Below are 27,012 nucleotides of genomic sequence, written 5' to 3'. Positions count from 1 at the left end.
ATGCTGATCCTAGCGCTTTGGAGCGCATGCTGAAGCCCGGCATATAATTATTGGTAATCCTCTACGAGGTAATAGGACTATAGTGGCTGCCAAACTTGAAATAGATCAGCCTCAAAGCTAGACTTATTCTTGGAATATTGTTGATAATGTTCAAATATGGGTTAAGAAGGGAGTTATGTGGCTCATCGTATCTAAACGCAAGCTATATGATAAATTTATAGTGGAAATGCTCGTCTCCTGGAGGTGTGCAAACGCTAAGTCATTTACCCAGACGAATCTCCAGCATAGAAGTATCATCAAACATACGCGGCCCACCCTATAGAGCATGTTTAGCGCCACTGATTTGCACAAAATTAGGGTGAAGTATTATAAAAGCTTACCACAATACAGGACGGCAAGATTCCGGTCATCGGTAGCTTGCTGTATCAACTCGTTAACAGTGGCTGCCACACTCAGCGATTTCCCAAGCTTCTTTCGAACGACTGTTAAGGCTCTATCGGCCTCATTTGGTTCATTGATCGTTGCCTTTCTTCCTCCTTCATTGACTGTGCTGTTCTCAGCATCTTGTGCATCTTGCATCTTTTTCCTTCGAAGTGGAGACAATGTCCAACTATACAGAGGATCATAACGCAGAACATCCAAGATAGTCATTATGCTGTATGATTCCTGACGGAGGGCCTCAAGAGTAAATTCACAGCAGCGTCTGAATACTCCCTCAGTTTTTGTAATTCCCATCCCGTCCACAAGATCCCTAGTCAGACGAAAGGGCACACACTCTGGAATTGGCAAAACGCGGCCTTGTTCAAAAGCAACACCTAGGTCGATATGCACAGCCTCTCCCGTTTCTGTGTCTAGCAAGATGTTATGACCATGACGATCACCTAAGCCCAACACATGGCCTAACATAGATATTGCCGCAGTGCTCCTAGTATATGCCAATCGTTTGTTAAACCAATCGTCCGGGTTTGGGAATTTTTCCATGAAAAAATACTTCATGACGGGGTGGAAGTGATCTGTAACATGACGGTACGCTTTAATTCTTTGGTCTCGAGATTTACTCTGTGCGTCATTGATAAATTTTCGGCACTGGTTAGGTTTGAAATCTTTCGGGAAATGCCTCTGGTGTGCTGGTAATAAATAGTCATTTAATGGCATCGTGTTTTGGACAAACTCGATAATTCCAGAATTTGATGCGAGTGGTAGAACTTTGTATGTTCGAATGCCCAGCTTCCGCTGCTGAGTATCCCTGTGGTCCTGAAGAAGGTCACTGACTTGTTCAAAAGTTTGCTCCATTATTGCGTCTTGCCGTAAGTCATCGTTTCCGGATTTAAACTGTAGTATAAAACAGGAATATGTTAGCTAATCACTTTACCATAACTAAAGGGGGAAATGAGTTATCTCTACCAGCTGCTTATATCGAGCTCCATCAGATGCCACGGCCGTCACAATTTTTGGGGCACTAACACCAGAAGCAATGGTAAAGGTTGGCTGGAAATTGACGAGATGTGGGACATTGGTATAATCGCAATCAGTTCTAAGAGGAATAGTCATAGTAGGTGGTGGTATTTTTGTGTTTAATATGGCACTTTGTAGCCGTGTGCCATAAATGGTCTTCTTTAATACCAGCTTGGTACCGCTCTTCACCTTCCCTTCCACTGGCTCCGCTGCAAAATTTAAGTAGTGATAACTGGTATTGTGAATTGCCAGCCATTCTGCAGACCTCTTGGACTTTTTCAACCTATCCACAATCTTTCCCGCTGCATTGTAGCGTGAAATAGCCTTTGGATCATTGTCCTTCTTAGACCTACTGCAAACAAACAAGTGATACATGCCATGGTACGGGTGGTCAACACAGATCTGGAGAACCAATGCTGATAGCAATGGCTGAAATGCATCCGAGTCGTCAAGTAACCTCGAAGATAACTGGTTCATTAAGGTTGCAAATTTTCGGCTGGGTACATCAGGTAAATGTTTTGACACAGCATCATTTGCCAGTTGGTTGTCTGAATTGTCAAGCCATAACGCACAGAAGCGGAGAACATCGTTTCCGAAATTATCACATGCTGTCAGAGACAGGAGATAATTTTCAAGACATTGATATAAAAAGACTTCCCGACTCTTCTTCAATCGTTGGTACTCGCGATCATCCAAATCAAACCACTGCTTTGCTTTGGTGCGATACACACGAAGTTGATCTTTCGCCTTTCCTTCAGAGGTTTTCATCATGTCCTCAAGGTCAGTTACCTCCTTTAACTTTCTAGACCGCAGGTGTTCAAGCCTGACAAAGTCCTCGAGCATATCCGGGTTTTGTAGTTGCTGGTCACAAAAAGCCGCAAATTGATGGAACACAAGTCCTGCTTCTGCGCCATGGTATTCTCCCTTCAATTCTTTGATGGAAGGTGCAAGGTAGCTTTGAATTATGGCATCTGGCTGTTCTAACCTTGCCTCGGCAATATGATGTCCCTATTTTAGAATAAGCATGCTGAATATATTAAAATACTGTAGAGTCTCACCAAACTGGCCAGTATTTCCGCTACGCTCACAGGAATAGCCTGACTGTGTAAATCCTTTTGACTACTTAAACCTTGTAGAATTTGGATGGAAGTTTTCATTTCTCCTTGATCCCAGAGAACATTTGCGAGATCAAATGCGGCCGCTGCATCAATTCTAACCCCTAACTCAGCACTGGGTTGAACTAGCTTTGATAGCGACATGGCGCATTGGAGAGATGCCTGGGATATTTCGTGCTCTCTACTGATCTTGAGGGATTCCCTTATGCACTTAGCCTCAAGAAGTCGAGCATCCTTAGAATTTAAGTTCGTCATCTTCTTCAAATGCGGTTGGCGACTAATTGATGAGAACATAGCTTCCCTGCAGATCAATACCTGGCTGATATCTTGAAAGCTAAAGTTTTGTTAAGGAAATGTTAGAACGCGAAAGCGCAGTAGAAGCTGCAGTGGAATGCCTACCTTTCTGATTTTAACCACGTGTTACGACGTATTAGCCTGTGCCACGCCTCCCGTATATGCGAAGCATCGTTCGACGCAACAATTTCGTCAATCTCAGTCAAAATCCCCAAAGTAGTCATAGAAGTTTTCAGGGAAGATAGTGATTGATTCTCTTGATTAAGACGATCAATAATCTCGAGGAAGCAGTCATCTAGTGACTCAATTATTTGCGTTTTGTCCTCTAAACTATTCAATGCCTGCAAGGACTTAAAAAGCGTTCCTGTGGGTGAAGTTGTTGTAGGAACAGGGATATCCCATTGCTGTAGGTATATATTGGTAGAAAGCATGTAGTCAAAAGCCTCATTGCCAGAACGAGTTGGCATGGATGAGCGAAACATGGCACTAGATAGGCCTTGTAGGTTGGTGTAATTGAGCGCTTTGATCATTTCAATGCCTCCTCTATCGTCTATACCGCGGCCTAACCTAAGATCAGTATCGAAGTTTGCACTCTGGAAAAACAAGTTCTTGAGCCCAGAGCTTTCATGTTCTAACTTCTTCAGTACAGAGTCTAGAGACTGGTTTTGTTGGATACCATAGAAGGAGTCTGGATCATCAATGTTTGAAAATATGCAATGGAGGAGATCAGTAGGCTCTGTCATCATGGCTGCTGAGGATCGTCTAGATGCTTTCGCGATCTGAGAGTGGTAAATCTCTAAAAATAGTAGTGATGTCTTATACATCCGACATCGAGTAGCTGCAGTCGCAGCTAGCATGAAGTCTATATCAAGCCAGCCATCTCTTTCACTCATAGTAGTTTCTCGCGGTAGGGGTTGGTGCCGAAGATAGAGTATGCACGTTATAATTAGTCGAACATGGGGTAGAATAAAGTCATCTTTGCTTTGGAGTACCCCTTTAAATAGAGTTGAAACTTCATTTCTCGTTTTTTGATTACCATCAATTTCAGATAGTAACACATCATGAAGAATGTACGGAAGAAGTTGGACTGCAAAAGAGGGAGCTGTGAAGACGATCTTTGATAAAGCCCCGATGACCGCATCCTTGGTTACCTGGTGGCATAAAAAGAGTGCTAAGTGTTGAGCAAAGTCGGAAGCAGTGGTGGCTACATCCCAGTGTGGTAGAGTCAGAAAAGATGCCGTTGTGGATGCTGAAAACGTAAGCTTCGGGCACTGATACGGTTCCCATATTAAGGCTTTAAGCAGAGTTGGGGGTATAATCTGTATGCATTCGTCTGACCGAGGTTCACCTGCAAGGTTGTTCAAGATTACTTGTAGGGTTCTTTCAGCTAGCCCAACAGGACCACTGCTGTTCGAGAGCGAATCACACAATATACGTAGAATAGAGATTTTTGAGCCAGCAAGAAAGCCATCACGGGAATAGTTTAGAAACTCAGATCTTTGTTCCTTGCGGAACGATGGGCTTACTACGCCTGTTGATGCGTATGCGCGACCAAGTGCTCGGGCTACCCATAGTCGAAAGCCTTTACCTTGAGTTTGGTTTTCGACGGAGGTCCATAGAGTCATGGCATGGGAAGCGGCAACATCATCTTCGCCTAAAATGTCATCTCGGAAGGTGTCTGGCCTTTGGAAGTTATGACATAGCTGCGATAAAACAAGATTACTCGTATGGGTTGTTAACAAGTTGCGTCCTGAGATTTTATCCCTCAATAATTCCAAGATAAGCTCGCTTTCGTATGTACCTTTTATGCCGTTCCCAAGAAGCTGAATGTTCTGGGATGCGTGAATAATAGTGCGTAAGGACTTCGTAGACAGTTCGTCGAGAGCGCTGTACTCAGTTGAAGGATTATAGGTGTCCAGGAACTCTGAAAACCAAACATGAAACTCGTGCGCTTTGGATAGCGTTGCTTTAAACTGTGCTCTTCGGGTAGTGCTTTCTTGAGGTGCAGATAAGAATTCTCGAAGGGATGCTAAGGTTGAAACGGCCAAGCCAGCAGTAAACGAAGGATTGTCAGTGAGATATGCTTTACCATGTTCAATCAGATACCAAACAAGTCCTATTGCATCCTCAGCGCAATGAAAGTCGGTAAGAAATGGCCGTAGTCCATGTAGAAGCATCTCAAGTGGATAGTCATAAAGTAATATTTGGCCTGCCACACAAATCAAAATTTTGAGCTTGCGAATAACGGCACACGTATGTAGAGAGCCAAGGGCAGGATGTGTCGAATCCAAAAGCGTTCTTGCAACAAAACAAACTAGCGATGGTGTCCACATAGTGTCAATATCAAAGCCACTTCTCTTGCACAGAAATTCTATTTCATCGAGTAGATATCTTGCGCGGAAGCATGGCTGTTGACTTAGAGGAAGAACCGACGTGGAATGGCTCCTTTCATGTATATTTTGCCAGGTTTTCAATGCATGGTTAAATGATGGTCGTTTCTCGAATGCCCTCTGAATCTGTTCTGTTTGGTCAATACTTCCGAAAAGAGTGGCAACTGTCTGAGGGAAAAATTTCTCTGACAATTGAAAAAATTTCTCTTTTCCAAGGAGGTTAATCATACCACGCTCCGCTCCCTTGGCTCCTACCTCTTGGGAAGGGGGTAAACTAATGTCACGAGCCACGCTATATGCCTCAGCCTTGTAAAAGGATTCACATAACAAGTCCTCGAATGACTTCTCCAGGCAGGATGCTATGGCATTCTTGTCGTCTTCCTTAACTCTCATTGCCGTCTGGCCTATAACTTCATCCTGGATATCAAGGAGGAGCTCACGAAGTGTTGGGTATCCAAAAACTGCAAATGGGATATCGGTTACAGACTCCTTGTCCATCCAAGTATAGAGAATCTGTGGTGTGAATAGCTGGAAGACTTCTTTCGGACCATTTAGGCCAAGTGCCTTTGAAACATCCTGAAGGCACGCCTTCGCATGGGGGATAGATGCGGGGACGTTTCCTGATGTTTCAAAAATACGGTAAATACCTTGCCGGAGAAGAGTATGCCAGCGAGAGGCAAGCTGCGCAAAGAGGTATAGGCGCAGTGCAATACCTTCAGTCCATGTTGAGTCCTGAGGCAACCTATCAATAACATCGTCGAGAATAGCATCGTGTTCTTTCAGCACAAATCGACTGAATATATCAGGTATAAGATTTGATATATGAAATTTCACAACCAGATCACCATCATGCAGGATTCTGAAAAAGGTCATTCGAGGAGACACCTGCCGGGTATCTTTCAAGTAGGACGGATTTACTCGTAGGATTGCTGCCGAGAGATCTGCAAGCCGTATAAGTATTTTAGAGGACCCAAGACCTTCTCCCAATAGGACGCCAGTGAACCACGTATAAAGCTCAGAGGCAGATTCGAACAGATCATCCCGTTCGTTTGCAGTCCAAAGGTCTACAAAACAACCCACAAGGCTTATACAAGCGCAGATTGCGGCCTCGCACCCTTCGAGCTCATAAGACTCTAGACATTTTTCTCCGAAATGTTCTATTATTCTACAAGCGTTAATTCTTGAGATATCAGGCTTTCCTTTGAGAATACCAATAATATATCTCCAGCCAACCAAGATATCCGTTTCCGTTAATGTTGTGATATACCCGGTGACTATATCATCTAGGAGCAAGCAGGGTTCTTCATCCAGCCGAATTTTGTGGATAATTGCAAGTTGGATAGAGGTCGCAATTCTAACAGATGAAGTATCGGGGAATAATGGAATACCGTTATCTCCTCGATATGTGTTTGAAATAACACATGTCTCTGCGGTAGAAGGTCTTTGAAGTGAAAAGTCCGTGTCAAGATCCATAACGTCGCTGGCCTGAGAATTCATTTCGTCAGAGAGTCTGTAACGTTCCAGGATAGGAACAAGCAATCCTGCCATTTTGACGAGGCCTCGCAAGATAACATTGTTTGGGTCGAACGGGGCTTTCAATGAAAGAGCCAGAGGAGCGAGAACCTCCAAACATGCGTTAAGATGCTCCTCATCCCTGCAAAATTTGTCACATAGACCTTCCCATAGCTTGCCAACAGATTCTTGGATATTTTGACACCTAAGTGTCCGTGATTGTATGAATTCCGTTAAAATGTTCGAGACTACGCATATTGAAGTCAAAATCTGAATAATCTCCATTGTCACATGGTGCCCCTTATCCGTACAAAGAGCAGTCCACACCTGATAGAAGGCATCGAGTTTATTTTGCAGAAGGTCAAGAATTAGTGTTTCGGAGGGATGATGACGAGGAGCAGCGTAGACAGACACGGTTTCCCGTATGTCTAAGAGAGAAGATTTATTGCTTTCGGTGAGCAATAAGTAATTGATAATTTTTGAATTTTGTTGCAAAGATACCCATATTCTCGAAATGCGGTTCATTGGGCCTATGAAAGGCAAATCAAGAGTCGGTACGGATATTCCTGAGCAAGACATTAAAAGATTAAGGAGAGGAAGTGGGCGAGCAAACGCTGCCATATGGCTAGTTTGAGTTCTATCTGTTGGAACTATAAGAAAAGAAATAAGCATCGATTCATCCACAAATCAGGTTGATCATAATACCTAGAACCCATTTGTTCCTTAACCATCCACAAGCTTGTTTTGTGAGGCCTTGGCTCTGGGTAGCATTTACTTGGGACCATAACTCCAGAACATTGACCCAAAGGCATAGAGCAGAGTCGTTAAGGCTAGCAGGACCATTTAGGTCGGCAGAAGAAACCAGGGAATCGAGTGTGTGGGCAATATCCGAGTAATGTAATAGTTTGGAATGCATAGAAACGCTCATGAAATGGCAAACGACTCTTGAGATCGCTGGTGATGAAATGTGTCGTACGTTTAATTCCCAGGCCTGAAGCCATCTGCCCTTTAGTTTATCGGATTTGGCATTCTCACAGGACGTGATGCTGTATTTAAGCATTAATTAATGACTTGAAAGGGGGTATAATAGAGGCACTAACCTTGCAATAGCAACAATACTCCATGACGCAACCACAATATTGTCATCGAGTATGTTTTTAATTAGCTGCTCAAGTAGTATTGAAATGGTCCCAAGTTCTGGCTCAGCTTCAGAAACAATGAAAGGTATGAGCTGTAGAGCGCAAATACGACTCATTCCCGCTGCCCGTGAGGCATCACGAAAGATATCGTCAGTTCTCGAGAGGAGGTGTTGTTTTTTATTCAATATCACCTCCGCTTCCAACTTGCGTTTCTCACGCGAGTGATACTCATCTACAAATCTTGAAAATGTAGCTATAAGTGATAAAATAGTCCAGTTTTGAATGGCTTTCGGCGCTCGTAAATTCGGTGAGATAAACTGTATGCCAGCTTGTGAAGAAACCGGGTGCAAAGAGAAGTTCAGGTCGTCAGTCTGCAGTATTTCCCTCTCAGGGAGACGAATGTATTCCAAGTGCAGCCGGTCTAGGATGTTTTGAAAAATTTCAATGTCTAATTCTGGTCGTAGAACCTGGCCTCTTCTGCACAAAACTTCCTTGCCTATAACGAGAGTAGCCAACATCTCTTCTTTCAACATTACTGACTTGGTTGCCCAGTATCGTCTAATTGTTGGTATCAGGTCACAGAGGATATCTTGAGCAAGGGTCACATTCTCTATAATAACAATAGAGAGAGCCGTGTTGAGCGCATTGAAGGCTGCATGGGGTACACTTCCCACTGGGTTTAATGACGATAGGTACTTTGTTAGGTTATGAAACAGCTTAGGTGCAGCTCCAAGTATAGGCATTCCTGAGCAGGAGACCAATAGCTGGATGCATATTTCAAAGTCCTCCGAACTTCCCCTCGAATCATGCTTCATTGGTGGGTGTGATGATGTGGTTGTAGGGTTAGGAGAAGAGCGATTGCTTTGGCTTAATTCTTCAGGCGGGACCGATCGGCCGCTACGGATGCTCATCTGCAGTGGATTACCATCCTTCACGAGCCCAATCCCCTGGAGACAAAAATCGAGGAGGTCGCACCAGATATCCTTAGAGAGATGTTCGACATGGGGCGGGTATTGGAGAATAACTCGCAAAGTTTTGATGTAGTCAGTGCTAAGAGATTCCCATAATCCCTCCCCGGGGACTGTCAGTGAATCAATTACATGGTTAACCAGAGCAATAACAGTTTTGGTCCTGAGCTGCCGCAAAGAAACTTCAGCTGCTGTCCGAATGACACCAGCGCATTTTGCTAGCCTGTTTGCCGCCTGAGTTTTCGAAACAACTCGGCTTGCTTTGCTAAGGCTCGATTTTTCAATAGCAATAAATCGAAAGAGTGTTTCAAAAATGCTGTGATATACTTTATCATTCAAAGAGGCCCTGTAAGAGGAGTAAGTTATGGCGAACACTCATCGAAACCAGTCGCCAGCTATTTTTCCAACATACAGCCTGGGGGAGCGCCGGTTTTGAAGCAAAATATGTTTTAGATCTAGACAAAGAATTAGCCAGGCAGTCAGAAAGATGAAAGTAGCCCATAAGGAGTCTCACCTTCAAGACCATCTGTACGATCTTTGAGTCTTCCAGAAGATATCAAATTAATAGCTTGGTCAATGTTGACTTCACCCATGATGCTCGCTCAGCGCATTGTTATCACCAGTGACTGATATTCCCCAACAAGTCAACATTTCATGTGTCTTGAATCCATCTGTCAAGGGGATGATTAAAACTTGAACTTCACGAAACCTGCATACGAGAATTAATTATATCCCAACACTTATCGATTTCATTATAATAGGCTCGTTAAACATGTAGTTTGAATCGCTTGTCGTTCCTTTTTCTTTTTTGGGCTTGGCGCGCCTAACTAGTTAACGTCCATATGTTCTTGGCGTGTTTGTCGTGTTTGGTCGCTGGTCCTAACCTTACCTTTGCCTTTTGAATAATAACATTAGGAAAAAGTCCTGGTCTTCAACAACAGCACATGGAATTCATAATGGAGGGGGATGAGAGCTCTGATAACTTACGGGGCCTCTACCAGGACCTGTCGGCCTTGTCCAGGTTTGCTCTTCCAAATGCAGAGAGACTTGTGGCCGAATTGGAAGCAACGCTTCAAGACTTTCGCAGACTTCTAGACAGGCCATCCAAAAACAACGACAGCAGAAAAACTGTCCTTTCTGGTAATTATATTAGGACTGATAGGCATGGTAACTATACTACTGGAGACCTTTTGCTGATGCTTCCTCACTTTAGGCAAAATTAAGCTCGCCGATGTTGAATATGAGGTCAATCTGGAGTTCCAACAAGAAGTCCTTCAGGTAGCAGATGCATTGGATGTTGACGAGATCGAAGCTGCGCGTTACTATATACGCGCCCAGTCCGACTCCAAGAAGCTAGATCGATCCCCCATCGTCAGCTCTATAATCCGTTTTCATGAACAAAGGGAATTCGTCCTAGAATGCCTGCGGCTAATCCTCCACGAGTCATTCGAGGTAGAACGAGAAGAAACCCAGCTTCTTATGAAAGAATATGTAGCATCCGTGCTTGAAATTCAGAATGGGCCTTTGCGAAATGGATCACTCTTTGCTAGAAAATGCATGGATGCCATGACGGACATTGAAAAATGGCTGGTTCTCTTGGGGGAACAGATACAAAAGGCATCCATCGTTGGGCAGTCGCAGGAAGCTGATATTCTTGAGGTTATTGAATATCAGCGGCAAAGTCTTGGGAAACAACATGAATCCTTAGGAGCCATCGTATGTTACCTTTTTAAAGGCACATACACAAGCTCGGAAGATTTCCGCAAACTGCTCGAAAAACGAAAAGATTGACAAATTCGACATGCTTCTAGTACATTATATTCCCTCGATTATTGCTGCGACGTCACAGTATGGCTCATCGGAAGGGCAAGGGATTGATGATGCGAGATCTTTACACAAAGTGATTACCGAGTCAAAAGATTCTCAAAGCTGGGTACTTCCTCAATTCCACGCTGCGACCATAGTTTTTTGGCTAGCAGAATATAGTGGTTGGTACTTTGATAGTGGCGCGGCAGGGCCCCTCCAAGGTATTAACACTGCTGATGAGTCTGCGAAGCTATCAAAAGCTCTTCTCGCTGCCCTTGAAGATGGTGGTTTTCACTTCATACTTAGCATCTGTGCTGGGGTTGGTTTGGACGAATGGAAAAACATGGAAAGGAATGAGTTGGTTACGTTATTGTTGAAGGAGGGAATCCGGCTTACACCCGAACCCGACGATCCTTCACCATATTTTCATACCATACTCATGGAGAGTATCGAAGGGTTTACTGAGTCTCTGATTGCCAACATGCCTGATGCTATTAGAATGCTAAAATCGGAGGAAGATACCCAGCGGTTAGATCAGATTACTGCACTCAGGGACTCGGTTTCCCCAAATCTACACCGAGGGCCAGTGGAGGTTCGCATGCATTTAGAATGCTTACTCACAATTATTGCTTTCTCCTTTGACGGTAGAAACGATGCCGCTCAAGAGTTCTGGCTAGACCCTGACGGTAATCTATACGGGTTTCTCCAGTGGGTATCGAAACGTCAAACAGTTCCTCGTGCTAGTGCATTCTGTGAGATGCTATGCTCTATTTCTGGAGGGGAAGAGAACTCCGCTGCCGCACACAAGTTCCTCATTGATGAAGATTCTTTGTCCTCCGCAAAATTCCGAAGGTCCGCTTCCATGAACTGGACCCAAATGTTCGCTGAAATTCATCTATATGCGGTGAGAATCACAGAGCGTCCGTCTACAACCCAGTCTTCGACACTTCGTCTACGTAAACTAGAAGTCCCGGATATTGAAGAACCCGAGAGCCCAATCATGCTTACCAGCTATCTGCGTCTCATTAGCCATCTTTGCAGAGAGAATGGTAAAATACGCGATTGGATTTTGCAACATCAGACCGTCAATTTAATCCCAATGCTACTTACACTCTGCGGCGCATCCATTCCTCAACACCTTAGGGCAGCTATTTTTGTTACATTACGTTGCCTGATGATAGATCGAACATCGGCCCATTCAAACGAAATGTGGACTTCCCTTGACAATTGCATTTCTAGCTCAGGCTCCCTTCCACTAGCACTATCTCGACTACCTTCTCTGTCTAGTCCTCCAGTACGAAATGAACGACATGCTTTCCAACGCATCACAGAGAGCTTTGATCAAATGAATACGTTTGTTGAAATGCTAAATAATCTGGTCACACCCGTATCTGACGCTCTAGAGTCTCAATTGACCCTACCATTCCCAGAGTCTTTGGGATCCTCGTACCGAATGCCTGGTATTGAGCCATATATTGATTATGTTATGGGCCAGGCTTTTGCAAATAGAAGTGCCATGTCAGAAGATAAGGAGTCACACCTTTTGCAGTGGAATTGTATGAACTTTGCCGCTACATGTCTGGAGTCTTTTAACGACAACCTTGTTAGCATTGTTAGCCAGCCATCAATATCCGCTCAACCAAACTGGAAAGTTACGTTTTCAACTTATCTTCGCTTACATCCATTCTCCCGTGTTATGGAGTGGCTATTCAATGAAGACGTGCTGAGGGTCCTGTTTTCATGCTCTCATAGGGATGCAGATGGAGTTTCCAAAGCCTCTTCGAATTCTATATTGGTTTCCAGTTTGGTTCGGAGTATTGATATTATGAATCTGATCCTTGATCACCAGCCTACATATTTTCACATTGTGCGGCCAATGATCAAGAGTACTGGGCAAGACTCGTCTTTCAACATTGCTAATTCTACTCTCGCATGCTTTGAGGACTGTGTCATCGATAACTTAGGATTGATTTCTGATCTATGCCTTTATTGTGGAACCGGACACCCTCAACTAACCCTAACGTCATTGGCCCTTTTGGAAAAGCTGTCTGCTTCCCGCAAGCTGAACAAGTCTTCCAATATATCATCCAGATGGCAATCTACTAACCAGATGGTTGAACAACTAAACTCGAATGTGGAAGCAGATCGGGTTGCTCGATCTCTAGCATCCCAGATAGATGTAGACATGCGAGAATTAGAGAGTGGCCCGGACTCGTCAGGTTATCTTATTAAGATGGGATTGCTTCAGCTATTAGATAAGTGTCTCAAGATGTCGCCGGAAAAGCCGACTATCGCGCATCTTCTCCTCGGTTTCTCCTGCCTTGGTAATACACTTGATATTTCGTCCGACAGCTTGTTCGAGAATGGAATCTCCCTTCTACACTCTATACTCGAGTTCGTCAAATCTTACCCGCTCGGGACAGATGGAGCGATTGTTTCCTGGATGATACATCTCAGACGCCTAGGCTTTCAGGTTTTATTGAACTTATGGTCTTCGCCTCTTTCATCCAACCTTACTTTACCATACCTTCGTGCTGGTCAGTTATTGCCAGTACTACTCATCTCCCAACCTGTCGTTACTGCAGACACATTATGGGATGACTTCCGAACAAATGAACCCCATTTCTGGCTGTCGTCATCACCTAGCGCTCTATCTGAGTTACTCATGCTCCGCACTCTACTCTATGAATATGCGACAACAGAGATACGGGCGGTATATAAGCAGAGTTCTCCATCTCTCCAGAGGGATACGTTACGGACAATTTTGGGCAACACAGTAGCCGAAGGTGACCAAACTATTGAGCATCCATCTTTGTTCGATCTTTTTGATTTTGCGGATATTGATATCGACTTTTCTTATACGCGGCCTGAGCTACAGTTCTTTGGGAACATTGACGTTGAAAATTGTGTGAAAACGCAGGAGGATGGAGCGGTTGTTCTATATGACATAGAAGCGCTCCAGGAACTGCTTCAACTCGTTAAAGAGGATCTTGTTGCAGATGGTGTAGTAACACCGCAAAACGAGGAGCAGGTAATTGTTGAAAAAGAAAAATTATTACTGTTTCTACGTGCCACCAACGAATTCCGCTATGTTCGGTTCAATCGATTCATTGCATTGAAAGCCTGGACAGAACTCGTGACAATAATTGCCGTTACTTGCAAAATGGATCCTGCATATCTAGCTACATTTATTCAACAAACCCTACAACTCATACTTCCCAAATTTGAGTCATCTATTGTCGGGAACTCGGCAGAGGCTATAGAGCTAGCACACCTTGGAGAGACCCTTATCGATGGACTTGATAAAATTCCTAGCAATACGAACGGGGATGTCATTGACGAGCGATTAGACTACTTATTCCAGGTTTGCATAAATGGCATCCCGCAAACATCTGACAACATTATATTGAGGGAAAGCCTTTATCAGATATGTTCAAAACACCTTGCCCGGGTCACCGCATCGGACTCGACGAGTGGCAGGTTCAAAGAGCATGCGCATAACGCTATCAAAGTCGCAGGGCCTACACTCATGGAAACCATTTGTGATGATGCGTACGGCGGCAGTGAGACATGTAGAGTCTCTGCTTTGGTATTGCTAAATCTATTAGGTACCCTTGACCAGCAGAGAAATTCTTCACTGCTTGTCAACTTGATTACTCACTCCAACTATCTCGGAATGTTCCTCGACGTGCTAAGAATGATGCCTTCGGAGTTCCGAAGTGCCAAAGCTGCAGGTTTGTTTTCAATGTTTCTTATAGATTTGCCATTTTAGTTGCTGACAATCACCCAGATACCGCACAGCTTCTGCTGTTTTACGAATCACAGCTATCCCTTCTTCAACAACTCTCACAGACAAAGGCCGGTGCAGCACAGCTCTTGGATGCGGGTCTATTCCAGGCAGTGAAGGAATCGCAGTTGTTTTCTGCTGATCCAGACATAGGCATCGGTAGGATTATCCACCTCTTCGAGCGAAACGATTGAACACTTCACTAATACAACTTACTAGACATTGATAACAGTGACGCGCTTCAACGATATTATGACTTGCTTTTATCAGTTCTCCAAGTGATTGTTTCCACCGTCTTTGCCCGAGGGCTACATAACCAAGCCATATGTGATCAGACAAGGACATTCCTTTCTGAGAATAGGCAAAGCATGGTTGGTATATTCAAGCGATGCGCAAAGAGTGGAAGCTTGGATGATCCCAACATGAAAAAGTGCCTGGAAAACCTGGCGAAATCGTACACTGTATTGATTGCATCTGTCGACTTTCTAGATGTGAGTGCTTGCTTCACCCCCACCTTCACAATATCCTCTTGCTTACAGAACATATAGTACGAAGATAACCAGTCGACCATCACGTCAAAACCAAAGTTCTTTTCCTAGTCTTGTGTGGCTATTGCTGTGCCATGGTTTGGGATGCTATACCTAGCGATACGATATCACTGAATATTTGTCTTCTATGTTATTTTTGTAGCTTTAGATCATAAAGACGCCTCAGTCTATGTGTCTATAACCCAGACAATGAGAGGTATATAAAAAAAAAAGGAGTGAAGCTGGTTTGTCTTGTCGATCTTTCTATATTTACTATTTATATGTGCTGCGGAGGATTAAATAATAATAAAACGTTTACGTGGTCGTGTTTTTGCCCAAAAGAGCCACGACTTCACGTGCTTCGGCGACAAAAGTAGAACTTTGTAAATCAACTTCGCTCCCGCCCTCCCGCGTTTCCCAGTCTCTCTCCTTCGACTCCTCATGGGCATGAACAACGTCTCGCAGGTCGCGGTTAGCTAGGATTCCATCCTGCTACTCAGCCCTCCTCTTCACACCGTAGCCCTGTTCATATCTTCACTCTCCCTATTTCCCACTGCTGGACAACAGATGAAACTTAATGCCTACTCCCTCCTCTGGCGGGAACCGCAAACAAATGGGTAAAAGGAAATACAAAGACCCAAGTCGAGACGAATCGCAAGACGAGCAGGAACAGAGACAGAAGACAATCCCGGATCTCTTTTGCAGAGATCACCTCAGTACCGGCTACAAACCGTCCCCTCTATCGCCGTCCAGTAAGCGGGTACGGCGCAACGAATGCGACTCCGCCATTAAGGCTTCGTCCGAAGAGCTAGCACCTATCACCGTCGACAAGATGTACAAGTTCACCAGCTCAGACGGCAAGGGAAGCAATGGGAGTGCGTTTGGGTTCGCTCGCGCTGATAACCGAACACCGTTGGCGAGAACGAGACCGTTTAATTCCTCGAACCCAAGCAGCTTTACACCCCACACAGGCGCAAAGACACTCAAGGTCAAGAATCTACGTGACGCTCCCAGCCTTGACCAGCAGCTCTACTTTGATAAAGTGTGGTCTCATCTAGACTCCGCCCTCACAGCAATATTCAACCATGAGAAGCTTCCATATTCGTTAGAGGAGCTGTACAGAGGGGTTGAGCATGTGTGTAGGCAGGGAAGAGCGGCAAATCTGGCGAAGAATTTAAGGGAGCGTTGTATGGGGCACATATCAGGAAAAGTTATGGAATCACTACTCGCCAAATCTGCAACTGGAGATGAGACAGTGGTATTGCGGGCGGTGGAGGCCGCATGGACTCAGTGGAATGTGCGACTAGTGAGTCTTATTCCCCGTTAGGAGCAGTATTTTATCATTATCCTAACTAACGGCTTTTTCAGGTGACGATTCGGTCAATTTTCTACTACTTAGACCAATCTTTCCTCTTGCATTCCCCCAATAATCCCGTTATATATGAAATGGGCCTGCTCCAGTTTCGATCAACTGTGTTTTCTGATGCCTCCCTGAAATCAAAGGTATTTCAAGGAGCCTGCCTTTTAGTCGAGTTAGATAGGCAGGAGGATAACTATGCCGATCCTACCCTATTAAGGAGTTCCATCAAACTGTTCCACGACCTGAAGATATACACTGCTCATTTTGAGCCATGCATGCTCGAGAACTCGGCAACGTACTATAAGAACTGGGCTGCAGGCCAAGTCGCTGGCGAGAACCTTGCCAGCTACGTCGAAAAGTCGTATCGACTTATTGAGCGCGAGATGGCTCGGTGTGACCTCTTCTCGTTCGACAGAGGGACAAAGCAGAAGTTGGCCGAGCTGCTGGATCATAACCTGATGGTTAATCAGAAGAAGTTCCTTCTCAACGAGGCCGACATCATTAGTCTGCTTCGAGCAAACAACGCCACAGCTCTGGAGCGGCTATTCTCCATGTTAGAACGAAAAGGCATGGGTGTTGATGTGAAGTCAGCGTTTAGCAAATACATCATCGAAGAAGGTTCTACCATCGTCTTCGATGAAGCTCGTGAGGCAGAAATGGTCATCAGACTTCTTGGTTTCAAGCAGAGTCTGGATCATATCTGGAAATTCTCATTCCATAACCATGAGCAACTCGGCCATGCTCTTCGTGAATCCTTTGAGGCTTTTATCAACCAACACAAAAAGACGGATTCAAACTGGGGCACAGACAACCCCAAGCCTGGCGAGATGATTGCGAAACATGTTGATCAGTTGCTCAAAGGGGGCGTGAGAGCAATGCAGAACCGTCCAGTCGAAGACATCACCGGCAATGCCAGCCTTACCGACGAAGATGCGGAAATTAATAAACAACTCGATCAAGTTTTGGATCTCTTCCGATTCGTGCATGGCAAAGCAGTCTTTGAAGCCTTCTACAAGAACGACCTAGCAAGGAGACTGCTAATGGGTAGGAGTGCCAGTGATGAAGCGGAGAAAAGTATGCTCTCAAGGCTGAAATCAGGTATGTGTCTCTATTGTTCGTATCCACTTAACCACAGCTAATAGTTGCATGCAGAGTGTGGCTCCAACTTTACCCACAACCTCGAGACCATGTTCAAAGACATGGATCTTGCGCGGGACGAGATGGCTTCGTATAACGCTCTGCTGAGGGAGAAGAACGAGCGACCAAAGGTCGACCTCAATGTCAATGTCATCTCTGCCACCGCATGGCCAAGCTACGTAGACGTGCCCGTCAACATCCCAGAATCCATATCTCGAGCCATCACCAACTTCGAGGAGTTCTATAACAACAAGTACAGCGGGAGGAGGCTACACTGGAAACATACTCTAGCGCACTGTCAGTTAAAGGCGCGGTTCCCACTCGGAGACAAGGAACTAGTTGTAAGTTCGTTCCAGGCCATCGTGCTGCTCCTGTTCAACGACGTTGCGGGCTCAGAGACGCTATCGTACCCTGTCATCAAGCAAGCTTCCGGCCTTTGTAAGCTATTCATCCTCTCCGTCGATAAATTCCTTTTTTTTTTCTTTTTACTAACGGTGTATCTCTACCCAGCGGATGTGGAATTAAAAAGGACACTACAGTCGCTAGCTTGCGCTAAATACCGCGTCCTCCTCAAGAAGCCGAAAGGCAAAGAAGTCAACGAGGACGATGTGTTCGCGTACAATTCCAAGTTCGAGGACCAGAAGATGCGCATCAAGATCAACCAAATCCAGCTCAAGGAGACCAAACAGGAGAACAAGACGACACACGAGCGTGTTGCCGCAGACCGACAGTATGAGACGCAAGCCGCTATTGTCCGCATCATGAAAAGCCGCAAGGTCATCACGCATTCAGACCTGGTTGCAGAGGTGATCAAGGCCACCAAGAATCGCGGTCAGCTCGAGCTTGGCGATATCAAGAAGAACATTGACAAGTAAGCCGGCTTCCCCACCTTAAAAGAAGAAAACAAGCTTGCTAACCTTGACTATCAGACTCCTGGAAAAGGACTACATCGAACGGGAAGAGAACAACCGGTACAAGTATCTCGCCTAGTCATATCGAAGGCCTGGACTCGATGAGGAAAAGAACTCATCTAAGAATGAACCAAAAAGATAAAAAAAAAATATGAAGCCCTCTTTGCATTTTGACGGAGTTTTACGGAAAGACATGCACCTCTATATCTCATGAATAATAATACGCTCTTTGATTTATCTTCTTCGACTGCTTCTCCCCCTTTATTACGTGATGCTATCGGGCCAGACACAAAGTATTATGTATAATAGATAATATCCACTGGATCTCGAAGCATCAGATGATCAATCAAGCTTCTTCAGGCTTTTCAACTTGCTATTTTTGCTTCTTTTTCCTTTTCTTTTCTTCTCCTGAAAAGCTCTAGAAGCCGATGGGACCGGCACTTCCCGATACGGTAAGCCGAGGCAGCCACCAGAAAAAAGAACCAACATCGACGATGCTACGAGACGTGCAAGTTCAAGGACGTTGAGGATACAAGGCGGACCAGCCGATTCACAGATACGACCGACATGGATAGTGACATCAGACGTTTCTCTCTCTATACAACGTATGTATGTATACTTGTGTACTTATAAGTCTGGGGTAGTTAAGGCTGGCTTTTTTCCCCGAGCTTTGCAACTCCACCAAAACAGCTTTTCGTCTCTTTTCTTTTTTCTTCTTTTTTTTTTTCACCATCACGCATCACATCACATCTCCACAAGGTTCCCCCCCTGGCCCAAGCAAAGCCAGGTCGAAGCATGTTCGTCCAACGGACTCGTCGTACCTTGGCCTGTCCCACTCTGAGCTCGCCCTGATGGCTGCTGGCAGCTTGCCCCTCCTGGCCTGCCGGGCCTCGCCCCGATGGCCGGCTCTCTCATGTATATATCCTCATAGTGCTGCAAAGGTCTGTCTATATTCTCTCTCTCTCTCACAGGCATACACACAGCCTCGCACAGTTTGTTCATCTCCCTCTCTCTTCTTCCCTTTCTATTCTTACTCCTGGAGTAGTTGTTTCCGTGTGTCCGGTCGTTGTGTTCTGTGAGAAACCGATCTGATTATCAGACAGCTCGTATCAGGTTGCGCAACACTATAGACAGAGCGTGCAGTGGCAGACGAAAACATCACTCCGCCGTCACTATGCAGAGTAAGTCGGACTCCTTTCTGATCTATATATAGAGAGATATTGACACATCATCTAGCTAAACACTTCTTCTCGGATCCAACGCACCTGGTCAACTCGGCTCTTCATTCACTTACTCTGACCAACCCTTCTCTTGCCTTCGACAAACAGAACAAGATCATCTACCGTCGACCATCAAAGGATGCTGAGCCCAAAGTGTCCATCATCTCCGGTGGCGGTTCTGGCCACGAACCTGCTTTTGCCGGCTTTGTGGGCAAGGGGATGCTAACGGCGTCCGTAGCAGGCACCATCTTTGCCTCCCCGTCTGCTGAGCAGGTCAGGAGGGCACTGCTGCAGCGAGTCGATGGCTCCAAGGGTGTCCTTGTCATAGTCATGAACTACACTGGTGATGTGTTGAATTTCGGACTCGCAGCTGAAAAGGGCAATGCTGCTGGTATCAAGACGGAGTTCTTTGCCATCAGTGACGATGTTGGTGTTGGACGTGGAAAGGGCGGAAAGGTCGGTAGGAGAGGGATCGGGGGTGGTGTCATGGTTCTGAAGATCGTTGGAGCTCTGGCCGAGACTGGGTAGGTCTCGTTTTCATTCCTCTCTCTCTCTCTCTTTTATTCCTGGGCTAATTGAACAATAAAGTGCGTCACTGGAAGAGGTCTATGCTACTGCTCAGCTTGCCAACAGGAATATCGTCTCAGTTGGCTCGTCTCTCGAGCATGTCCACGTCCCAGGTCGGAATATGCCAGACCCCAGCTCAGACGACTTGGTTCCCCATGGCGAAATCGAAGTCGGGATGGGTATCCATAATGAACCCGGCTCGCACCGTATGAAAGGCACTGCGGAGGAACTGATACAGACCATGCTCAAACAGATGCTTGACCAAAACGACAAGGAGCGAGCATTCCTCAAGTACGACCACTCGGACCGGTTTGCCCTATTCATCAACAACCTAGGAGGCGTCAGCACGCTGGAGTTGTCAGCTCTCACTGCCGAAGTTGTCCTTCAGCTAGAGAGAGACTACAAAATTAAGCCGGTCAGGACGATCCAAGGGATGTTCTTGACCAGTCTTAACGGCATGGGTTTCAGTATCTCCCTTCTCCGTCTTGCAGACACCGGGTTGGGAGCAGGTAGATCATTTCTTGAGCTACTAGACGCCCTCTCCGAGGCAGTTGGCTGGGCCGCTCCAATACAAACCTCCACCTGGGATGCCCGAAGGGACGATCTCTTAGAGTCTGCGAACACTCCGCGTGCAGTCGAACAGCCCTCCAATCTCAAACGTAAGCCGTCCCCCTTCATCTGCATTTGAGCCAAACGTCCACAGCTAACTATACCACGCCAGTCGATCCTGCTATCTTCAAAAAAGTGCTCTCTTCGGGCCTTGATCGCGTCATCAAAGCTGAACCCCTTGTCACCCGCTACGACACCATAGTCGGAGACGGGGACTGTGGCATCGGGCTCCAGCGTGGTGCGGAAGCTATCCTCAAGAATATCAACGACAACTCTACACCTCTAACCCCTGACATCATCACCACCCTCCACCGCATCATCGAGATAGTGGAAAACACCATGGACGGCACCAGCGGCGCCATCTACGCCATCTTCCTCAACGCACTCGCGCACGGCCTAAGTGAACAGGATTCATCTACACCAGTAGACGTGACCTCTAAAATATGGGCCAATGCACTCCAACACTCCCTCAAGGCCTTGGCGAAATACACACCTGCCCAACCTGGTGATCGCACACTCATGGATGCCTTATCGCCATTCATCAGCACCTTGGTTGAAACTAATGATATAAAAAAGGCAGCAGAGGCAGCTAACCAGGGCGCTGAATCTACAAAGAAGATGAAAGCCAGCCTTGGAAGGGCAGTATACGTCGGTGGTGAAGAGGAGTGGGTGGGCAAGGTGCCTGACCCTGGTGCATATGGCCTCAGTGAGTTCTTGAACGGTTTAGCCGACGGAATATAAATGACCACGGCTCCTTTTTGGCGTTTCATCTCCGTTTATATATCGTTGGTGAATAATACGGTTAATATTTGACATAATTATGGTGCCTTTGGATGCCGTTCTTTTTTCTCCTTTCTCTGGCGTTGCTCCTGTGTCGATATTTACTGTCTGCATTTTGGGCGTGCATGTGATGTTGATATCTCTCCTCTATACTGTTACTTGCGATGAAAATCTCTTGGTGCTCAACGTATACTCATCCCGTACATGGTAGGAAAAAAATATCCGCTATAGGGATGTTGTTCGCTGAGTACAAACACGTGACTACTATGAGAACGTTTGGAGAAGATTTCATGAAGAATAAGCCGTAAAGGGACACCAGTATTTACTCGGCCTTTAGAAATAAAGACTTTACAGAGTATATTTCATCATATTCTGGGTTCTCGTATCTTCTCCGTATAATATCATGTAGAACCCCTTCCGCCAAGTGTAACAAAGGACCAGTGCGGAATATCTGGTCTTCCCACCGTGGACTCCATGTGAAAAGAAACAAGTATAAAATGAAACGGCGTGGATTGTGAGAAGAAAGCAAAACACCAAAGACGCCGACATGCTAGATTATTGTCTTCCGTGGTATATGTGTAGAATGGAAGCAAGGCATCACTTCGCGAAATGGTCCAACCTCCCGTGCCTTCAGGGCAATTTTCAGTGCTAGTGTTGCCGTTTTCGGGTATAGAGATATGGGATGGCTAGGAGAACCCAACCATCTGAGGGGGATAGTATGGCGAACGTGTGCGGATCACATCGTGTAGAACCAAGAACGGTGCAGGAAGCTCAACTTAGAAGCACCAGGATAACAGAGTCACCTCTCAAGAACCTACATAGCCTCAAGTAAGCATTATAACCACTACTATGGTGAAATGCGGGGTCGGAGTTCAAAGGGAAGCTCCAGATGAGTTGTGCACCGACTTACATTTTGCTGATAAACCGATCTTTATTGACACCTTTACCCTTGCCACCCTTCGGTTTCTCAGTCCACATCTCCTTGACATTCTCTAGTACCATGTTACAGTGACGATCGAAAGCTTTGACACGCGCAAGAAGCTTGCGGTTGTTGCGACATGAGATCAGAACTTGCGAGTGAGCGCGGGTAGCGGTTTGGAGGATGGAGAGTGGACCGGTGGTTAGCTCATGTTCTTCGAGGACAGAGACTTCGTATTCACTATAGTGCGTAACAGTGAGTAACGGTTAATTATTATTATCATTAATTTTTTTTTTTCATTTTTTTATTGCGAAAGGTACATGTGAATAGAACGAGTTGTGGATGCCAAGAGATGGCGACTGTTGATGAAGTTGGTGATAGCATCAAGTTGGGAGGAATCCGGGTATGGAGGGGGCCGATGAAACATACGTCAGCTCACTGCGCGGCTTGTTGAGGAGATCTCTATAAAGAACAAGTCCGAGTGTTAGCAATGTATACCGCAATGCACCGTAACAGGACGAACCCAGGGATGTATGTGCCCTTATTGCGCGCGTGGGGAAGGAAACCGATTGAGTCATATGATTCGACGGTGAATGGGAGCCTGCTTACTGTATCTTGGTGTCGGACATCTTGGAGAGCAAAGCTATAAAAGGACGGCAAAGGTACGCTCTTTGGACGTTCTGGTTCTTGTCTTCTTTTTTTTTGCTGTTTGGTTTCTCATTCTCTCCAAAACCAAAAAGTCAACAAGCCCTAAAGCTTTATCACGTGATATAGTTTAACGCCAAGCTATTATATCTATTTAAGGCTAGCGCGTCACGCTTCGGCTTATAATTATTCCGCGTCGAAAAGCGCGTCTTCTAATGCTTGGCGCGTCACTAGGCCACATCGGGAAGTGTGCTCAATCGCGCGCTTAGGTCAGCAATATCGATATATCGCGTTTGGATTTCACGCTTTCCACCTCGTCTTCTTCTTCTTCGACTTCTTCTTCCTCTCTTCTTCTTTTCTCCCCAGGTCTGTGTGAACGCCGCTCTTAGGTTGAAGCCCGCGTGGGAGGAAAGGCATTGAAGGGGGGTCGAGCGTGTATTTTATTCACTTTATTTCCTACTTATCTACCTTTCTTGTTACTCTTAACTTCCTAGTCTTGATATCGCCAGCGTCGGCATATCCTGATATAGCCCTTTTCTCGTCGCTACAGTGCGTCAGATTATGAAGCTCATTGGCTACGGGGCAGACACATATTATAACAGTGACATACTAAGGGCATCTATCGATCGCTCACGGCTACTCTTCGGACATACGACGGCACATCAGCAGGGGGAATTAGATGGAATAACTCAACTAGAACACTGTTGCCAGCCTTGTTGAAGCCTCGCCGTGTTGTCCCGCCTTTTCTTTCCCGTGTCACCCTCAGATATTCTATTTTGCGATCGGAACCATGGAAAACGAAGAAGGCATCTCTGTTCGGCCTATGAGGCGTGAGTCTTCCTAGAAAACTTCAAGGATTGGCCCTCCATTCTAACGTGTGTCTAGTCAAGGTCCTCTATACGTTCGATAATGAGAGCAAAACCAACTGTCTTGCCAGGTGGCCTCACATTCTGGATATCCAAACTGCCTATCTTGATGAATCCACCCAGGTCGGCGTTATTGAGCTAAAAACTTGCATTCAGACCATTGTCTCGGCAAGGTATGGCAGCTACGTGTCCTCTATCTGGAATCAATCATTCTAACAACATACATAGTCCTGAATTGGTTGCGAAGCTTGGACGGGACTACACGGTCTATGCGTATGACTATTCTGAATATGAAACACCCTTGGTTGGTCAAGGGATGCTTTCCTGGGTTTTGGCCTCCGCCTCACCGACACCAAACGCACCCGCACACCAATCTAAGACAATAGTGACGGGGCGTGTTTGCAAAAATTCAGGGTTATTCGCTAGAGGTGCACAAGAAACCCTCGAGGTCAAGCTCCGCCTTGTCCCCGTACCAACTGTCCTCCAAAGCGAATATCTCGAAAGCATGCAAAAGTACCGTGAGCTGAGCAATGTAATTCCACATGATTTTGATGCTCAAGCTTGGACAGCTTTCTTAAAATCAAACCCCGGTCTACTCTCAACATCCAATTCATCCCAGCACATTACCGAATCAGAACACGCTTCACTCGACAGATCTGGCCTAGAGAAGCTCCAGCAACTCTTAAGCGATGGCTCGATGCCTCGTGAACTACCTAATGTTGGACCAGGCAGTTTCCGTGCTGATTCTCCGGCCCATTTCACGAACAACGCTCCCAGCCGTGCCTCAACACCAGGGGCGACTATGTCGACAAACCAACAGAAGAGATCCTCAGATGAGATACATCGCCCAGGGTCAAGAGCTTCCATACTAAACCCAGACTCATATAGAAGTACTAGCCGAAGGGGATCTATGATGTCGAGCTACGGCAGCGGGGATGAGGCAACAGAAGGGCCAGCTCCAAAGAGGGCTAAACTGGTTCGAACCGACTTTTCGGGGGGTGTGAATACAAACATTGAGCGCCAGCCTAATTCTCTCCGGGTGGCCGCAAGCACTGCTGCATCCGTCAGGATCCACCGCCCAACTCCAATTACCCAAGCAGATCATCCTCTACTATCAAACGAAGAACCGGTTCGTCCGCCTACGCCTGTGCCATCTCTCACCCAAGGCCCCAGTCGCCGTAATCGTATTGCTCCAAGCAATTTGCGTCGCCAGTCCTCGAGCAGGTCTGACTTGTCACAGAATTGTCCTCTAATTGCCCCTATGCCTGTATCGAACAATCGCCTTACCTTTGACTCGCAAGCCACATCACCAGAAGAGCCTCAGTACCACATGCTCGCAGACACACCGTTCAATATGCCATCTTCGCCCCCTATCATGGAAACCAACTATCCCCAGGCTTCAAGCCCAGGTCTCCCTCCCATGTCTGACCATGACTCAGGCTTTATGAGCGCTCAATTCGATTCGCTAATTGATGACGATAATTATAACGAGAGCTCCAGGCTCAATCAAGGTTGCCCAGTATCACAACCATCCGCAGACCAACCAAAAGCCCTCATGAGCAGCGTCCAACTTGAGAGCTCTGCAGGAGATTCTGCATCGACGTTACCGCCCCAGCCCGCCAGAATATCAAATTCGCGCCCATCTTCTAGAGCCAGCATGAAATCCGTTAAATCTCGAGCTCCTGCCAGTCAGCGGGCTACCGGGTCTTCTCAGATTCATCGACCTACGGTGCCAGCTAGTGACCCTATTCGCCCTCCCCAACCCTGGCAACCACAGTCTCAACCAGCCCACCCTCTGGCAAACGAACTACCACCTGTATCTACACCCCGTCCAACTCAACAACAGAACCCGAAACCTCGCAGCGGAGCCGGTGCTAAGCGGACGAAACAAGTACAGGCCCGCCTTGAGCAATGTATTCGTGAAGGCACAGTACCACCATTCTGTGAGAATTGTGGTGCTATCGAAACTCCAACATGGCGTCGCGCTCATTCAAAGATCGTTCCGGGAACTGCGGAACAAGCCGAAGCCTATAGTGATGACCCAGCTATTCTCTTTTGGGAACCGTCTGAGCCAGAAGAAGATGGGACTTACCACTCGATCAAAATTTATAAAAAGTCTCTTTCCCATGATGATGTAGACTTTGTTCAACTTCTACTATGCAATTGTGAGTACGAATCCATTCACTATTAGTATATGTGTTATATACTAATATAATTTAGCATGTGGATTATGGCTTTATAAGTTCAAAACCATGCGGCCCGAACACAAATGGCATAAGGGGGGTCCGAAGGATAAGCAAAAGAGGAAGTCAAACAGAGTCAAACCTTTAGAAACACGCTCTCGTCGCAAGGCTCGCAATGCTAGAGGCACAGAGTCATCACCAGGCCCTTCAGACGCTTCGTCTCCTGACGGCGATGAGGAGGCCACTACACAGGCAGAAAATGATACCCAACCAGAAGTTGAGACTGAAAGTAACAAAGGTAACTCAATGCAGACTGAGAAAAGAAGGGCCAGTAGCGCTGAGCCACCTAAGTCAGCAGAGAAACACGACCGTTGGCGTGACGAAGATCCATTCGAGGCATTGAGACGCGCTATTCAATCCAGCCCTGCCAGGAATATGGATTCGTGCAAGCCCCCGTTTCCAGAGACGAGGCTCACCCCCAAGCCCGTCCGCAGAGCCCTATTCTCTTCAAGTAAAGATGGCGAGTCAATTAAAACACTTAGTGATGCATTGGTCAACAGCTTGCGTCGTAGTCCTCGATCAACACAGAAACAATCCGCTGGGTCATTGGATCAGGAAAACATTCCACAAACCCCTGCCGATGGCCTCGATCATCTCTTTAAAGATGCAGATGACGACAATACGCTTGATTTCCCTGGCAGTCCCACTCCGAATCGCCGAAGCAGATCTGCTCGATCCAAAAAGATTCATGAGGCTACAACTTATACCTCACCATCCCAGAATGCAGCTAGGGTTTTAGCCCAGGGTCAAAAGACGACAGCG

General features: G+C 46.1%; 6 protein-coding genes across 6 annotated transcripts in view; 4 read left to right on the top strand and 2 right to left on the bottom strand.

Moving 5' to 3' along the window:
• Nucleotides 1–47: 47 nt before the first annotated feature.
• Nucleotides 48–9,466, bottom strand: MCYG_05088 (ataxia telangiectasia mutated; the record flags this gene model as incomplete). Its single annotated transcript, XM_002845173.1, has 10 exons — nt 48–77; nt 307–338; nt 381–1,332; nt 1,405–2,463; nt 2,514–2,847; nt 2,970–7,416; nt 7,472–7,812; nt 7,867–9,219; nt 9,286–9,328; nt 9,388–9,466. 10 exons carry the CDS (start codon nt 9,464–9,466, stop codon nt 48–50), a joined length of 8,670 nt encoding a protein of 2,889 aa, XP_002845219.1.
• A 363-nt stretch (nt 9,467–9,829) lies between these two features.
• Nucleotides 9,830–15,065, top strand: MCYG_05087 (conserved hypothetical protein; the record flags this gene model as incomplete). The annotated part of the gene is made up of 6 exons (XM_002845172.1): nt 9,830–10,013; nt 10,087–10,589; nt 10,660–14,413; nt 14,470–14,625; nt 14,686–14,957; nt 15,015–15,065. 6 exons carry the CDS (start codon nt 9,830–9,832, stop codon nt 15,063–15,065), a joined length of 4,920 nt encoding a protein of 1,639 aa, XP_002845218.1.
• A 494-nt stretch (nt 15,066–15,559) lies between these two features.
• On the top strand, nt 15,560–18,480 carry MCYG_05086 (Cullin-4B; the record flags this gene model as incomplete). The annotated part of the gene is made up of 5 exons (XM_002845171.1): nt 15,560–16,299; nt 16,362–17,451; nt 17,506–17,928; nt 18,001–18,361; nt 18,420–18,480. The coding sequence occupies 5 exons, from the start codon at nt 15,571–15,573 to the stop codon at nt 18,478–18,480; spliced, it is 2,664 nt and encodes an 887-aa protein (XP_002845217.1).
• Nucleotides 18,481–19,575: 1,095 nt separating this feature from the next.
• Nucleotides 19,576–21,538, top strand: MCYG_05085 (dihydroxyacetone kinase; the record flags this gene model as incomplete). Its single annotated transcript, XM_002845170.1, has 4 exons — nt 19,576–19,582; nt 19,638–20,145; nt 20,210–20,847; nt 20,892–21,538. 4 exons carry the CDS (start codon nt 19,576–19,578, stop codon nt 21,536–21,538), a joined length of 1,800 nt encoding a protein of 599 aa, XP_002845216.1.
• Nucleotides 21,539–22,348: 810 nt separating this feature from the next.
• MCYG_05084 (small nuclear ribonucleoprotein Sm D2) lies at nt 22,349–23,125 on the bottom strand (the record flags this gene model as incomplete). Its single annotated transcript, XM_002845169.1, has 4 exons — nt 22,349–22,391; nt 22,488–22,736; nt 22,926–22,958; nt 23,106–23,125. 4 exons carry the CDS (start codon nt 23,123–23,125, stop codon nt 22,349–22,351), a joined length of 345 nt encoding a protein of 114 aa, XP_002845215.1.
• Nucleotides 23,126–23,931: 806 nt separating this feature from the next.
• The window catches only part of MCYG_05083 (conserved hypothetical protein), a gene marked incomplete at both ends in the record, with an annotated part of 3,670 nt that continues 589 nt past the window's right edge, over nt 23,932–27,012 (top strand). Inside the window, 4 exons of the mRNA XM_002845168.1 lie at nt 23,932–23,971; nt 24,027–24,180; nt 24,236–26,172; nt 26,228–26,995. Of these exons, the coding sequence (XP_002845214.1) occupies nt 23,932–23,971; nt 24,027–24,180; nt 24,236–26,172; nt 26,228–26,995 (2,899 nt within the window). The remainder of the gene's footprint in view (nt 23,972–24,026; nt 24,181–24,235; nt 26,173–26,227; nt 26,996–27,012) is intronic.

Source organism: Microsporum canis, genomic scaffold (assembly GCF_000151145.1).
Source record: "Microsporum canis CBS 113480 supercont1.5 genomic scaffold, whole genome shotgun sequence".
In the NCBI taxonomy this organism is placed as follows: Eukaryota; Fungi; Ascomycota; class Eurotiomycetes; order Onygenales; family Arthrodermataceae; genus Microsporum; species Microsporum canis.
The sequence above is the reverse complement of the archived record's forward strand: the minus strand, read 5'-3'. Positions and strand labels throughout refer to the sequence as shown.